Here is a 17388-nt window from a genome sequence, read left to right on the forward strand (position 1 = left end):
GATATACATACATGTAATCGTTTCTATTAATGCTACGAGTACGATTCTCTTTCAAATTTTAATCATCGTTCGTGTTTACTTGTTATCACTCCAATTCTTTCGTTTCCAATCCCTTCGCTCGTATTTGCTGTACAATTTAATAATTGCTTGATACGATAATTTATAATAACGATAGTACGAATTGGTTTATTATTAGCTAGGCCGAAGAAGAATCGCCGAATTGATATTAGCGTAAAAGGAGGAGGAACTAAGAGAAAAACGATGGAGATTCTGGGAGTGAAATTCGCTCCGTTAAGAGTACCATTAAATCGAAGATTAGAAACGCTCTCAGCCGCGCTTTGGATCCTAATTTTCCTATCTGGATATTTCGTGGGATATATTCTCACCGCCTATTTTCTTTTCTTCACCCAAACCATGCGCTACTTCGTATTGCTTTACTTCATCTGGATGTATTACGATTGGAACAAGTTCGATTTAGGCAAAATACGGTAAGTTTAAAACATTTATTTATTTATTTATTTATTTTATTTGCAAGCTTCAGCCCTATGTTACAAAATGAACAAAAGGAACTACGTTTTTAAACGTAGGAGTGAAGGAATAAATACGGAAAATAATGTATTATAATAACTTGTTAAGAGTTACATTACTGCAAAGCTTGTCGATGAATATTCAAAAAGAACCAGAATTGGAGTTGGCTAGAAATACCATCACACGTCTGCGTCTTCTTCTAGATATTCGAAGATTTATATTAAGATCTTATCATTTGATAAATGTGATTCAGATATCGAATCGATAATATTCCTTCTTGTTACATAAACGAGTAAATAAGAGAATTATAGAAAGAATCGATTAAAATCAGTTACATAAATAGAATAAACATTTTACACTTTTGATTAGATAAATCTTGGTTTATATTAAAGATTCATAGTAATAAATTTATCCATAATATATGCGGTTCTTGTGTGAACTTTTTGCAATGAAAATTTCATTTGAATACTGAAGCCGTTTATTTATACAATCATTGGCGGAGATGTGACTTAACGAGTTGGATTTCTGTACTACAGGCGAAAATTCCTGCAGTGGATTAGAAGCTGCGCGTGGAACCGATACTTCTGTAACTACTTTCCTATAAAATTAGTGAAAACCACTGATTTGGATCCGAACAAGTTGTATTTATTCTGTAGTTTCCCGCATGGGATCCTATCGACAGGTGTTTATGGTGCATTCGGAACAGACATCGTCGGCTGTAGAGAACTTTTCCCGGGTCTCGAATTTAGGGTGGTCGTACTTGATCAACTTTTTAAATCGCCGCTTTTCCGCGAGTATTTGCACATCAACAGTATGTATTATTCACTAATTATTATTTCACCACAGACTGTAAACGCATACACATGTACTTACGCCATTATTCATAAGTATTGCGATACTCTGTTTCATTAACAGCTTTGAATTGTATCACAGTGTATATGAGGATAATTAATTAATAATTCAGCAAGCAGTATTCGTTATCTTTTATAGAATCAATAGATTAAAAACTTTCGTTAAACATTGAGAAACATGGCAATAATGATTCTTACTATTTGTTATATAAGGTACACATTTGGTACATTTAAATTTACATATAAATACTTCTATTTGGTATAAACAGATGAAAAATTTATTTTACTTAGTAATATACACATATACTTTCTATTTGTTCCATATATCTATGCAATACTGCATGGCTCTACTGTTTAAATATCGTTGCTTGAATTTTCATTCACAACCTATCTATTAATTTAGAAGAAATTTCTCCGTCTGATTTACAATTCAGAAATTAAAGAATCCGGAAGGAAGCAGCTTGCCAAGTAACAATATGGTTTTTACATGTTTTAATGATTTCTAACGTTAATTTTACTATTGGATGTTGCATCTTAAATCGAATCATAATATCATTTAATACGAAGAGTAAAATCATTGCACCCTGTCTTGCAAATACATCTCGTCTGAAACATGTAAATATCTGTTGTTTGTTAATGACGATCACTTTTGAACGCGATGTGTATTTTTTTGAATCTGTTTGTGCAAAACAGTGATCGCCACCGGTATAAATTGGCTCTAGCATAAGGGATATATTTTATAAATGAAATACTTTATTGCTGCGTAATTTCCGTTAATGAAATGACAAAATCATAAAACACGAAGTCCAAGTTTCTAACTTTTCTTAAATCATCATACCAACTTTTCAACGATTTCTTTTTGGCGGTTGACTTCTTTAACTTTACATCTCTGCTATTTTGCTACCAAATAACTATTATAATTCAACCATTTAATTATGACTCATTTGAAATCGGAAAATAAATAGGCGCTCTTGCTAGCAGTGCAGAGTGTATAAAACAACAACTATCGACGAGACCTTCGCCACCGTACACGGGAAAGGCGACAGTTCTGATCCCCGGCGGAGCGGCAGAAGCATTCGAATGTAAGCCGGGCACTTACCGCATCCTGATAAAAAGGAGGAAAGGCTTTGTAAAGCTCGCGCTGCAAAATGGGTCGGTATAATCTTTCTTTTCGATCACTCGAATCTGAATCTTATGAGAACTTAAAACAGTAGAAACCTCGTCTCTTTGAACATCGTGCCCGTACACAAATCTGATTTAGCGTGCATGAAGTATAGTCGTGTTAATGTCCTTCGATTAAAATACTCTATTATACTTTGTGTCCTATGCTGTATATGGTAGAAGTATCTCATAGAGAAGACTATAGAAGACCAGATAAAATCCACCCTAAATCGTGCATCGTGATTAAAATTTTGTGGTCACGACACTGCTGATATTCACGCAAATTCGTACTTTTATAAAACTAATTAAACGAATGGAACCTAGGTATAATTTTAGTCAATCCACTGCATTATTATATACCTTCGATATTTTGCATATTCTTTCATACTATGTGACATATTGTGCATTATTGCAATTGTTCCTTCCCTATAGAGGCATAAATATCAGCGGTCTAATCGTGAGTATCTGTTACTTAAAAACCGATGTGACAATGGTGGAATTCGTTGGTTTCAGAAATCCTCTGGTTCCCGTTTATTCATTCGGGGAAACGGACATTTACGATCAAGTGACTTGGCCAGATGGCTCATACATGAAGAGACTACAGGAGTACATTCGTAAGAAAATCGGTATAGCGCCGATTCTACTGGTTGGTCGAGGATTCTTCCAGTACACTTTCGGTCTTATCCCTCGACGGAAGGCAATTACTGTCGTTGGCAAGTATTCAAAGCTGAGAAATATCTTGCTCTATAGTACTATAATCTTTCGAGAAATATAATTTTACGGAAGAGACTTTGGTGTTTGGAATACGTTTGAAAATTGTTATTTTCTCATAGAGAAAATTCCAAGCTCCTTTAATGCTACGTAATTTTTTTTCTCAGTCGGCAGTCCGATGGAGTTACCAAAGATAGAAGTACCAACGAGAGAACAAGTCGAGGAATATCACGAGAAATTCGTCAAGCACCTGGTGAACTTTTTCGAGAACGAGAAACACAAGTACATCGAAAACGCGGATTCGGTGCATCTTGAGTTCGTATAGTCATATCACGAAATAATCATCATTTATAACGGACCAGCGCAGTGATTGTTCGAAGAACCAAGAAATTGTTCAATTATAAACGCACAACGTGTATTTATGTATTAAATAAGTTTTAAGATGAGAAATAGTTGTGCAGAGAATGGACAATTGTTAAGCGATGTAGTCAATTCGATAATTACGTGTCTTAAGAACTTTGCATAGAAAAGAACCAATAGAGTTATGGTATTATGAATAAGAACCGAAGAGCTATACAGTATGTCCAGCTTAAATGTACGCACGTTACCATACCTTCAGTTGTTAGAAATACGAATAAACTTTTGTATGAAGGTTTTATTGTCGAAGAAAACTGTCCAAATTTTGTTCTATCTATTGCTTTGAATCCATCGTTTAATTCATCATCGAATGAAATAACTTTTATACGAAGAGTACGTTTGCATTTTTAATAGTTGAAGAAACAATAGCATTCAGATGTATGTATTTAAACTGAACATATTCCATATACAATTATACTTTTTCCATATGTAATTATATTTTTATATAAGAACATATATATTTTATGAAATGCGGTCGTTGATACTACAATAATTGCACATATGCATAAAGCAGATAACAGAGAATGTAAATTAGAATAGTTGCTATCTACTCTGTGCATGTGATTTGGTGACAAACCTGTAGTGTCTACTTTTTTGTAATATTCATAGAATCTTACGTGACTTCTAAAACGCCCTATTTCTTTGGGCTTCTAGGAAGATATACATAAATGCAATAGAAAAATGCGTTTGCACGAGGTGACAAATAATCACACACATAGCATGTAAGCCTCGTAATTGTCAGTAAGCAAAAAATGACTGCGATCTTTCGCAGTATGGCTGATAAACATATGTACAAACATATTTGTTGATAAAATGAAATGGACCATTTCTTGTATATATAGCAACCTTTGTTACAAACAAAACTGAGTCTTTTATACAAAACATTTATTGTTAGAAATTGTTAAAAAGATTCATACAAATTGTTATGCACTACAATGTGTTACAGTATGTGCACCTATTCGATTCAGTGGTTAAATTAATTGAAGTTGTCGCGATGATAATACAGTAAATACAAATAATTAATCGAGGTATATTTTTCTTTCGGTATCGGTGCACTCTAATAGATGTACACTTTTCCCTTTGGCCCGTTTCTCTTTTCTTTTTTATATTTATATGTCGGAGATGAAAGGACACCGGAGCCTTGCCTCTGGAACTTCGGGAAAATCCGTAAAATTGTAATTATAGTTTACAGTCGTAATTAAACAATTTGCCGTCATTCTTCCCAATTGTACTTGTTTGCGATTTGTGATAATAAACTTGGGCTCCAGGCGACCATCAGTCGCCGAACGTAGCCGCGGTCAACGGGACGGGCGCTTCGTCTAGCAAAGATGTGGAGTTATAGCATGATCCTCATTAAAAGAAATACCAATAGAGGTACTTGACAGTAAAACATTCCAACGGTTCCTTCGGACAATGAATACCAGATGTTGAGGCACTTACACAGCACAAGTTCAGTTAGCCTGAGGACCTTCTATAAAACCTGGGTTTTTTGGTAATTGAGATTTTCAAACGGACAGGCAGTCTTTATCCCAAATTGACCAATTTACAGCGACGTCAATTTCCCTTACTTTCGGAACGAGGGCTAGACTCGACGAAACCGATGATCTCGTGTCTTTGAACACACCCCATCATAGTTTTCTTCTGTGGCATCATTGGGACGAAAATTCATTCTTTCTGGAGATCTCATCGACGAAGGGAGTAGCGCCTTACGATCCATGAGTAGTACACGTTTAAGTTAGAGTAAGTGTATCTTTCATCCCGTTGACCGTGGATTCGTTATCGAACCTAAGACCAACGTCACTAGCATCGCAAGTGCCCAACCACCGCTGTTAATCGTCGAATCGGTTCATACTCGTAGTATCAGGCCGTATCTTCGTTATAACACAACGATGACTAACTCCAAGGGAGGTCTATCAAACGCCCACAACCCTGTTCCTGACTCTTCTCCGACATATATATGTATAATTATTGTGCAATAAACACATTGCCTCAGCAGAAGAATTGTTTGATACGCTTCTGGTACACGCGACGAGAAGTTTGACCTTTTCACTGGAGATATGGAAGGCAAAAAAAAGGGAAAGATATGGAGTACGATTATCTTATTGCTAAAGATATTTTTACTCTACTGAAGCTCTACTCAACATGTTTAACTTTCCCTCTTTTGTTTCTTCTCCTTAAATTAACTAAAAAAATTCATAATATCGGTAATGGAACAATTGATATCGCTGTTATTAGCTTAAGAGATCCTTGTCTTCCTTTTCGCATTTCCTTCATGAAAAATTGAACCACGCATAAATGTTCATATTTTGCAGAAAATTGCTCTACCTATTAACTATCATAATAAGTATTACATTTTTATCTATCACGTAGATAAACATTGCGTACACCCTCCCATCCACAAATTCCGATAAACGCATACACATTCTCAGTCCACTTATCATAAATATGAAAGCTAAATCTAGTAATCCTTAAAATCCTTTCCCCAACTCTTCCGCCCATAGTGTGTTGCAGGCGCCCATTACTCACCTTTTGCAACTACCACCGCCCAGTCGTTCGATCAGTTGGATCAACGGATTATCGATCGATCGGATCGATCGGGACTAAACTGCATCAGACTAGCTGGCATCACTTTTCAACATCTCACTCCTACAGAGGAAGAAAGACGGAGCCTTCTCCTTTCACGTCATTAATTCACCCCTTTTCAAGAAATGCTGCTTAGCTACCGAGAAACACGTGATTGCGTTCGTGAACTCTTGCAAACGCCGCTCAGAGTATACAGCGTTACGCCGAGCCACGAATTTCGTCGCGAGCATTTATCTTCTTTCCGTCCTGCCCTGTGTTCTCTATTTCAACAGTGTTCTCGCGGTGGAAGTCTGTCTCTAGTATCACAACGCACCATAACTGTGTCGTGAACGAGAATCGCCGAATTCGCAAATAGGCAGAGGCTATTTGGCCGTCACTGATAAATCGTACTAAGAAACGACACTCAGGTACGTTCCTTCATAATCTAGTTTTTGGATTCGGTGGAACGGAGAATCTTACGTATTCTTGTCGTCTCATTGACTTTTTCAAATAGATTCAGACAAAATGTGATTTGGGGCAGTCGAAGAGATTCTTTGATTTAATTAAACCGTGAGTAACTTTGAACATTAACATAAAGGAATTCGGAAACTTCTAAATATTAAAATACCTTGGTGACTTGTAAGCATTAAAATACATTGGTGTGGCTGTAGCTGCTTTTCTCGAAAACAAAAACAAAAAAATAAATTCTTGCATTATCCACCCTGTTCGCCAGACTTAGTACCGTATGATCATTTTTTGGCATTGCGACTTTATGTAATAACGCAAGGGAAACATTATGGAAGCCTTATATTCAAGACATTCGGATGGTTGACACTGTCATCAAAGACATTACATAAAAAGAGGTGCAAAGATTATCCGATGCATTAGCTAACAATGCAATTCATTATAAAATCGCAGAAGGAACGTGATTCAAATAAAATAAAACACTTTCCCCAAAGCTATGCCTCTGATCTGTCGTTAAGCAAGTTCAGAAATAAAGATTCTGTTATTTCTGATAGCAATGATGAAATGTAGAATTTCATATCTTTATTCTGCTTATTTCCGGCTTTTGATCATTCGTTGACGATAATGGTCCGTTTCATTATTTTATCACTTGGATATACATACATGTAATCGTTTCTATTAATTTTATGAATACGACTTTCTTTCAAATTGTTAATCATCGTTCGTTTTTACTTCTTTCACACTAATTCTTTCGTTTCCAATCCCTTCGCTCGTATTTGCTGTACAATTTGATAATTGCTTGATATGACAATTTATAATAACGATAGTACGAATTGGTTTATAATTAGCTAGGCCGAAGAAGAATCGCCAAATTGATATTACCGTAAAAAGAGAAGGAACTCAGAGAAAAACGATGGAGATTCTGGGAGTGAAATTCGCTCCGTTAAACGTACCATTAAATCGAAGATTAGAAACACTCTCAGCCGCGCTTTGGATCCTAATTTGCGCACTTGGATATTTCGCGGGATATATTCTCACCGCCTATTTTCTTTTCTTCACCCAAACCATGCGCTACTTCGTATTGCTTTACTTCGCCTGGATGTATTACGATTGGAACAAGTTCGATGTAGGCAAAATACGGTAAGTTCGAAACATTTATTTATTTATTTTATTTGCAAGCTTCAGCCCTATGTTACAAAATGAACAAAAGGAACTACATTTTTAAACGTAGGAGTGAAGGAATAAATACGGAAAATAATGTAATATAATAACTTGTTAAGAGTTACATTACTGCAAAGCTTGTCAATGAATATTCAAGAAGAACCAGAGAATTGGAATTGGCTAGAAATACTATTACACGCCTGCGACATCTTCTAAAAATTCGAAGATATATATTAAGGTCTTACAATTTGATAAATATGATTTAGATAACAAATCGAAATAAATAAACATAAATAAATAAAATAAACATTTATAAATAGAATAAACATTTTATTTTTTTCATTAGACGAAATTTGATTTCTATTAAAGATTCATAGTAACAAATTTTATCCATAATATATGCTGTTCCTGAGCGAACTGTCTGCAATGAAAATTTCATTTGAATACTAAAGCCGCTTATTTATACAATCATCGGCGGAGATGTGACTTAACGAGTTGGATTTCTGTACTACAGGCGAAAATTCCTGCAGTGGATTAGAAGCTGCGCGTGGAACCGTTACTTCTGTAACTACTTTCCTATAAAATTAGTGAAAACCACTGATTTGGATCCGAACAAGTTGTATTTATTCTGTAGTTTCCCGCATGGGATCCTACCGACAGGAGTTTATGGTGCATTCGGAACAGACATCATCGGCTGTAGAGAACTTTTCCCGGGTCTCGAATTTAGGATCGTCATACTTGATCATTTCTATAAGTCGCCGTTTTGCCGCGAGTATTTTCGCTCCTGCGGTACGTATTATTTATTATTTTTTATTCGATCACACAGTGCATGTACGCTTACGCTATTATTCATATGTATTGAAACATTTTGATTTATTAACGATATTTGAAATTAATCACAGCGTAGATGAGGATAATTGATTAATAATTCAGCAAGCAGTATTTTTTAGGTTTTGTAGAATCAATGGATTAAAAGTTTTCATTAAATATTGTGAAACATGGCAATAATGTTTCTTACTATTTGTTATATATGGTACAAATTTGCTACATTTACATTTACATATAAATACCTCTTTTTGGAATGAATAGATGAAAGATTTATTTTACTTAGTAATATGCACATATATTTTCTACTTGTTCTGCATATCTACGCAATACTGCATAGCTTTACTGTTCAAATATCGTTGCTTGGATTTTCATTCACAACTTATCTATCAATTTAGAAGAAACTTCTCCGTCTGATTTACAATCCAGAAATTAAAGAATCCGGAAGAAAGAAGCTTGCCAAGTAACAATATGGTTTTTACATATTTTAATGATTTCTAACTTTAATTTTACTATTGGATGTCTTAAACGAATCATAATATCCTTTGATACCAAGAGTAAAATCATTGCACCATGTTTTTGCATATACATCTCGTCTGAGACATGTAAATATCTGTTGCTTATTAATGACGGTCATTTCGGTATAAATTGGCTCTAGCGTGAGAAACATATTTTATAAATGAAATACTTTGAACTCTTTGTACAATGTACCTACTATACAACTGTTAATATGCATACTTTATTGCTGCGTAATTTCCGTTAATGAAATAACAAAGTCCAAGTGCCTAACATTTCTTACATCATCATACCAACTTTTCAACGATTTCCTTTTGGTCGTTGACTTCTCTAATTTTACATCTCTGCTACCAAATAACTGTTATGATTCAACCATATGATTATGATTCATTTGAAATCGGTATATAAATAGGCGGCCTTGCTAGTACTCCAGAGTGCATGAATCAACAACTATCGACAAGACCTTCGCCACCGTACACCGGAAAGGCGACGGTTCTGATCCCCGGCGGAGCGGCAGAAGTATTCGAATGTAAGCCGGGCACTTACCGCATCCTGATAAAAAGGAGGAAAGGCTTTGTAAAGCTCGCGCTGCAAAATGGGTCTGTATAATCTTTCTTTTCGTTCACTCGAATCTTAATCTCATGAGAACTTAAAACAGTAGAAACCTCGTCTCTTTGAACGCCGTGGCCATACACAAATCTGATTTAGCGTGCATGAAGTATAGTCACTTGTACATTATTGCAACTGTTACTTCCCTATAGAGTCAGAAAAATCAGCGGTTTAATCAAGAGCATCTGTCACTTAAAAATCGAAGTGACACTCGCGGAATTCGGTTGTTTCAGAAACCCTCTGGTTCCTGTCTGTTCATTCGGAGAAACGGATACTTTCGATCAATTGTCCTGGCCAGATGGTTCGTTCGTGAAGAGACTGCAGGAGTTCATTCGTAAGAAAATCGGTATACCGCCGGTTCTACTGGTTGGTCGGGGATTCTTCCAATACACTTTCGGTCTTATCCCTCGACGGAAACCAATTACTGTCGTTGGTAAGTGTTCAAAGCTGAGAAATATCTAGCTCTATAATACAATATTCTTTCGAGAAGTATAATTTTAGGGAAGAGACTTTGGTGTTTGGAATACGTTTGAAAATTTTTATATTCTCATAGAGGAAATTCCAAGCTTCTTTAATGCTAATTAATTTTTTTTCTCAGTCGGCAGTCCGATGGAGTTACCAAAGATAGAAGAACCAACGAGAGAACAAGTCGAGGAATATCACGGGAAATTCGTCAAGCACCTGGAGAAGTTTTTCGAGAACGAAAAATACAAGTACATCGAGAACGCGGATTCGGTGCATCTTGAGTTCGTATAGCGATACTAGTAAATAACGATCATTTATAACGGGCCTTCGCAATTGTTATTCAAAAAACCAAGGAACTGCTCAATTGCTTACACTTGTACGGACTTCTGGGAACTTATATATAAAAGTGATAGAGATAAGCGGTTAAAAGGGGTAGTAAATAATAATCACTTGCATATCATACAAGCCTTTTACCTTTCAATGAGCGAAAAATAGATGAATTCTGTCGCGGTATGGTTAACTCTGTACAAGCATCTGTTGATATCATGTAATTATACATTGTTTGTATATATATAGTAAATTTTGTTAAAAAGGAAACTGAGTGTCCTGAATAAGAAGGTGTTAAAAGTTATTAAAAAAATTCGTACAAATTTATATGCATTACAGTTCATTACATGTAAGTACACGACTTATGCATTAAGATACCATCGGTCAAAGTATTAATTATAAATGTTGTCACGATCTAATTAATCTAAGTATACCTTTCTCTGTACCGGTGCACAGCGTCTGATAGATGCACACCTTGTCCTCCCGTCTATCTTTTTATAGCAGATCGTAATCCGTATATGTATTACTTCCTAACTCAACATGTTTAGCTTCCTTATTTCGTCTCTCTTTCTTAATTTCATTAACAAATCTATAATCTGACTGATTCTAAGGTTGATACCACTGTTTCTTATTAGCCTTAGAGATCCTTGTCGAATTTCGTATTTCTTTCTCAAAAAACTCAATCACGCAATAATGTTCACATCTTGCAGAAAATTACTTCACCTACTAATTATCATCATAAGTATTAAAATATTAATACTTCCTACATTTTTATCTGTCATGTATATAAACATTCAAAATTTTCCATAAATACATAAACATCCTCGGTCTACTTATCATAAATATGGTGTCTAAATCTAATAATCGTTAAAATCCTTTTCCTAACTCTTCCGTCCATAGTTTGTTGTAGACGCCCATTATTCACCCTTCACAATCTGCACCGTCTAGTCATCCCATCAGCTAGATTCGTGGATTATCGATCCAGAGAAGGTCAGTACCAAACCGCATCAAACGAGACAGCATCAACTTTCTTCAGCGCGTTCCTGGAGAGAAAAAACGATGGATGCTTTGCCTTTTTTGACATTGATTCCACTGCGAGAATGCCTGCGTGGCTACCGAGATTTATGAGATCACATTCGCGACCCCTTGCATACGACGCTTACGCGCTGGACAGCGTCACGCTGCTACGCTGATCAACACAACCTGCCAGCATTTCGTCGTGAACATTCATTTTCTTGCATTCGTCCTGCTCGGATCACCTCAACCGTATTATCGTGTCGTAAGTTTGGCTTCGAAACGATCAGTCTTAGACGATATCCAGAGCGCGACCAGATCGTGTCAAAATTGGAAATCCCTGGGCCAGCAAATAGAAAGAGGCTATTTGGCGATTACTGATAACTCCTGCTAGGAAACGACACTCACGTACGTCTCTCGGAGAAAACGTGATTGAGAAGAGTTACAGAGAGTTGCATGAAAAAAATTCAACGTATCTGTAGTTATCAAAATGCGAAATATCTGTAAGTAAAGTTTCTCGTGCATTAAATCGTGTAGAAAGTTTCATTCTTTGTTGTATGCCATATTCATATAACTGATGCGACTTTACATTAAAGTGTTTTGAAAAGGATTATTTCTACGTGTCTTCTTAATGTAATTAAAAAGTTTTCTCGAAGTATTGGAATTGCTTCTCTCTCAGTATATTTCTTACTCAACACGTAGACAAATTCTTAACTACCTTCTCGAATTTTTGGATTTACGAACTATCTACTGTTTGCAAAAATCTAATATATGTTTGTACGCTTTGTTATTCAAGAAACATCTGAGATAAAACAATTCAAGCATTTTCTTCGTTATTTCAATTCTACTCTTTGATCAATGAATCATACAGTTCATCAACGTGAACCTTAACGAGCCGTCAATATGTTTAACTTTTCAACTATGTATTTGTATTCATCTGTATATTTCGTTCGCTATTAAAGAAAAATCTATCTCAGAAAAACACACCAAAAGTACGATAATTTCATAATACTTATATTCTAATAACAACCACTTAATTAACTTCGTCAAAGAAGATATGAATTCTAATTAATACAGAACGAGAACTTGACAAACACGTTCATTATGATATATTACCATACATTATGTATATAATAAAGCTACACGTAAGGTAATGACTACATTATAACATATGCTACTATATTACAATAAATAAATAATTTCACATGAATTAAATAATAGTACTAGAACTATAAATAAAGAATATATTAATCTTAGAATAAACTGGGGCATCAAGCTCTGAGAACAGGCTTAATTAGCAGTTACAATACGGTGCCCCGTAGGATAAGGTATTCTCACTTCTGAATGTGTTTAACGCTAATTGAAAACGCTTTCAGATTCAATTGCTTTCGCTTTCAATTGCTTTTCTATAAAGTAATCAGAACATTTAGAGAATAAAAACTGACAAGAAATAAAAGACCTATCTGTAGAGAATGATTCATTCAAATACAGGAAGTCTCATTTGTTTATACGCTTCTACATTTTCATAAGCTAACATTGACAAAGCTAAAGTCAAAATATTTTTTAAACTAATCGTCTTCAGACAACTAATCATTTCTATATCCAAAAATAATTTTATAATACATTTTACAATTACATCGTTGCGAAATATAAAAAAGTAGGTTTCCTATATCATTTAGGTGCTCCCTATAACATTCTCATTTAAGTTCAGTTAAACAGAAGATACGGTTTCTTTGAGTTGTAAAAATCATTTATTCTACAAAATCGTTCTACTTCGAAATAATGAAAAGAGGCGTGCTTACTCTACTCCAACGAGTCGATTCTATTTCTTCTCGCGTGCGTAGCTTTTATAAATAATTCGAATGCATTGCGCGAACGACACGCGAATAATGTACAGTCATTTCGACCTGAAGACATAAATCATAATTTTTCTCGAGTATAGCGTGGAGTTTGCTCGCTTGAATATCATTAGAACCTACGTTGGTTACGGAGCAGCCGGAAGAGAATGGTATCGGGCGTAAAATTTGATCATGAAGCTAGCTTGCCATAGGAACTCGAAATCAATCACTTTCTAAGTATGGCACTGTGTCGAAGGATTGTGTTAATATTACGTATTCTCGATTGTGTCCATCGTGTACTGAATTTCTATTTTTAGAGAGTATCGTCCACCAGCTGACGCATTGAACGTCATTAAGTGGTTGAAAACATACAGATTTTTTGGTAAACCTTGATCTCTAGACACAGCTTATCCGAATTAAAGATTCTGTTGTTAATGATAGCAATGATGACATATAGTATTTGATATCTTTAATCTGCTTATTTCACGCTTTTGATCATTCGTTGGTGATAATGATCTGTTTCATTATTTTATCACTTGGATATACATACATGTAATCGTTTCTATTAATTTTACGAATACGATTCTCTTTCAAATTTCTAATCATCGTTCGTGTTTACTTGTTATCACTCACATTCTTTCGTTTCCAATCCCTTCGCTCGTATTTGCTGTACAATTTGATAATTGCTTGATATGACAATTTATAATAACGATAGTACGAATTGGTTTATTATTAGCGGGCCCAAAGGAGAATCGCTGAATTGATGCTACAGTAATAAGAGGAGGAACTGAGAGAAAAACGATGGAGATTCTGGGAGTGAAATTCGCTCCGTTAAACGTACCATTAAATCGAAGATTAGAAACGCTCTCAGCCGCGCTTTGGATCCTAATTTGCGCACTTGGATATTTCGTGGGATATATTCTCACCGCCTATTTTCTTTTCTTCACCCAAACCATGCGCTACTTCGTATTACTTTATTTCATCTGGATGTATTACGATTGGAACAAGTTCGATGTAAGTAAAATACGGTAAGTTCGAAACATTTATTTATTTATTTTATTTGCAAGCTTCAGCCCTATGTTACAAAATGAACAAAAGGAACTACATTTTTAAACGTAGGAGTGAAGGAATAAATACGGAAAATAAATAACTTGTTAAGAGTTACATTACTGCAAAGCTTGTCAATGAATATTCAAAAAGAACCAGAGAATTGGAATTGGCTAGAAATACTATTACACGCCTGCGACATCTTCTAAAAATTCGAAGATATATATTAAGGTCTTACAATTTGATAAATACGATTTAGATAACAAATCGATAATAATCCTTCTCGTTACATAAACGAGTAACTAAGGAGTGAAACGCAACTTGATACGTACGTTGGACGAGAATCATAGAAAAAATTTAATCAAACCAGTTCTCGTGCGACTTGTATGCAATGAAAATTTCATTTGAATACTGAAGCTGTTTATTTATACAATCATTGGCGGAGATGTGACTTAACGAGTTGGATTTCTGTACTACAGGCAAAAATTCTTGCAGTGGATTAGAAGCTGCGCGTGGAACCGATACTTCTGTAACTACTTTCCTATAAAATTAGTGAAAACCACTGATTTGGATCCGAACAAGTTGTATTTATTCTGTAGTTTCCCGCATGGGATCCTACCGACAGGAGTTTATGGTGCATTCGGAACAGACATCATCGGCTGTAGAGAACTTTTCCCGGGTCTCGAATTTAGGGTCGTCGTACTTGATCAACTTTTTAAATCGCCGCTTTTCCGCGAGTATTTGCACTTAAACGGTATGCATTATTCATTAACTATTATTTCACCACGCACTGTAAACGCATGCACATGTACTTACACCATCATTCATAAGTATTGCGACACTTTGTTTCATTAACGATATTTGAATTTAACCACAGCGTAGATGAGGATAATTAATTAATAATTTAGCAAGCAGTATTTGTTATCTTTTGTAGAATCAATAGATTAAAAGTTTTCATTAAATATTGTGAAACATGGCAATAATGTTTCTTACTATTTGTTATATAAGGTACAAATTACCTACATTTACATTTACATATAAATACCTCTTTTTGTAATGAATAGATGAAAACTTTATTTTACTTAGTAATATACACATATATGTTCTACTTGTTCTGCATATCTACGCAATACTGCATAGCTTTACTGTTCAAATATCGTTGCTTGGATTTTCATTCACAACTTATCTATCAATTTAGAAGAAACTTCTCCGTCCGATTTACAATCCAGAAATTAAAGAATCCGGAAGAAAGAAGCTTGCCAAGTAACAATATGGTTTTTACATATTTTAATGATTTCTAACGTTAATTTTACTATTGGATGTTGCATTTTGAAACGAATCATAATATCCTTTAATACAAAGAGTAAAATCTTTGCACCATGTTTTGCAAATACATCTCGTCTGAGACATGTAAATATCTGTTGTTTGTTAATGACGATCATTTCTGAACGCGAGGTGTATTTTTCGAATCTGTTCGTGCAAAAGACTAATCGCCACCGGTATAAATTGACTCTAGCGTAAGAAACATATTTTATATGATAAGTGAAATACTTTAAACTGTTTGTACAATGTACCTACTATACAACTGTTAATGCGCATACTTTATTGCTGCTTAATTTCCGTTAATGAAATGACAAAGTCATAAAACACGAAGTCCAAGTGCCTAACATTTCTTACATCATCATACCAACTTTTCAACGATTTCCTTTTGGTGGTTGACTTCTCTAATTTTACATCTCTGCTACCAAATAACTATTATGATTCAACCATATGATTATGACTCATTTGAAATCGGTATATAAATAGGCGCCCTTGCTAGTACTCCAGAGTGCATGAATCAACAACTATCGACAAGACCTTCGCCACCTTACACCGGAAAGGCGACGGTTCTGGTCCCCGGCGGAGCGGCAGAAGTATTCGAATGTAAGCCGGGCACTTACCGCATCCTGATAAAAAGGAGGAAAGGCTTTGTAAAGCTCGCGCTGCAAAATGGGTCGGTATAATCTTTCTTTTCGTTCACTCGAATCTTAATCTCATGAGAACTTAAAACAGTAGAAACCTCGTCTCTTTGAACGTCGTGGCCGTACACAAATCTGATTTAGCGTGCATGAAGTATAGTCACTTGTACATTATTGCAACTGTTACTTTCCTATAGAGTCAGAAAAATCAGCGGTTTAATCAAGAGCATCTGTCACTTAAAAGTCGAAGTGACGTTCGCGGAGTTCGTTTGTTTCAGAAACCCTCTGGTTCCTGTCTGTTCATTCGGAGAAACGGATACTTTCGATCAATTGTCCTGGCCAGATGGCTCGTTCGTGAAGAGACTGCAGGAGTTCATTCGTAAGAAAATCGGTATACCGCTGGTTCTGCTGGTTGGTCGGGGATTCTTCCAATACACTTTCGGTCTTATCCCTCGACGGAAACCAATTACTGTCGTTGGTAAGTGTTCAAAGCTGAGAAATATCTAGCTCTATAATACAATAATCTTTCGAGAAATATAATTTTAGGGAAGAGACTTTGGTGTTTGGAATACGTTTGAAAATTTTTATTTTCTCATAGAGGAAATTCCAAGCTTCTTTAATGCTAATTAATTTTTTTTCTCAGTCGGTATTCCGATGGAGTTACCAAAGATAGAAGTACCAACGAGAAAACAAGTCGAGGAATATCACGAGAAATTCGTCAACCACCTGGTGAACCTTTTCGAGCACGAGAAACACAAGTACATCGAAAACGCGGATTCGGTGCATCTTGAGTTTGTATAGTGATATCACGAAATAATGATCATTTATGAAAGGAAAGTAGGACAAGATATGGAGTACAATTATTTTATCGCTGAAGATATTTATAGTATTTAAAGGAAAATAAATTGTATAATATTTTGTGATACTTTGAAT

General features: G+C 35.3%; 3 protein-coding genes across 3 annotated transcripts; all 3 read left to right on the plus strand.

Moving 5' to 3' along the window:
- The first annotated feature begins 261 nt into the window (after positions 1 to 261).
- Positions 262 to 4700, plus strand: LOC117162707 (2-acylglycerol O-acyltransferase 2-like). Its single transcript, XM_033344570.2, has 5 exons — positions 262 to 488; positions 1065 to 1339; positions 2345 to 2531; positions 3054 to 3253; positions 3419 to 4700. The coding sequence occupies exons 1-5, from the start codon at positions 262 to 264 to the stop codon at positions 3574 to 3576; spliced, it is 1047 nt and encodes a 348-aa protein (XP_033200461.2). The 3' UTR covers positions 3577 to 4700.
- Positions 4701 to 7558: 2858 nt separating this feature from the next.
- LOC143302369 (2-acylglycerol O-acyltransferase 1-like) lies at positions 7559 to 10925 on the plus strand. Its single transcript, XM_033344561.2, has 5 exons — positions 7559 to 7835; positions 8371 to 8645; positions 9610 to 9796; positions 10040 to 10239; positions 10405 to 10925. Exons 1-5 carry the CDS (start codon positions 7609 to 7611, stop codon positions 10560 to 10562), a joined length of 1047 nt encoding a protein of 348 aa, XP_033200452.2. The 5' UTR covers positions 7559 to 7608; the 3' UTR covers positions 10563 to 10925.
- An 871-nt stretch (positions 10926 to 11796) lies between these two features.
- LOC117162704 (2-acylglycerol O-acyltransferase 2-A-like) lies at positions 11797 to 17375 on the plus strand. The gene is made up of 6 exons (XM_033344565.2): positions 11797 to 12115; positions 14187 to 14478; positions 14977 to 15251; positions 16304 to 16490; positions 16734 to 16933; positions 17099 to 17375. Exons 2-6 carry the CDS (start codon positions 14252 to 14254, stop codon positions 17254 to 17256), a joined length of 1047 nt encoding a protein of 348 aa, XP_033200456.2. The 5' UTR covers positions 11797 to 12115; positions 14187 to 14251; the 3' UTR covers positions 17257 to 17375.
- Positions 17376 to 17388: the final 13 nt, after the last annotated feature.

Source organism: Bombus vancouverensis, chromosome 8 (assembly GCF_051014615.1).
Source record: "Bombus vancouverensis nearcticus chromosome 8, iyBomVanc1_principal, whole genome shotgun sequence".
Classification (NCBI taxonomy): Eukaryota; Metazoa; Arthropoda; class Insecta; order Hymenoptera; family Apidae; genus Bombus; species Bombus vancouverensis.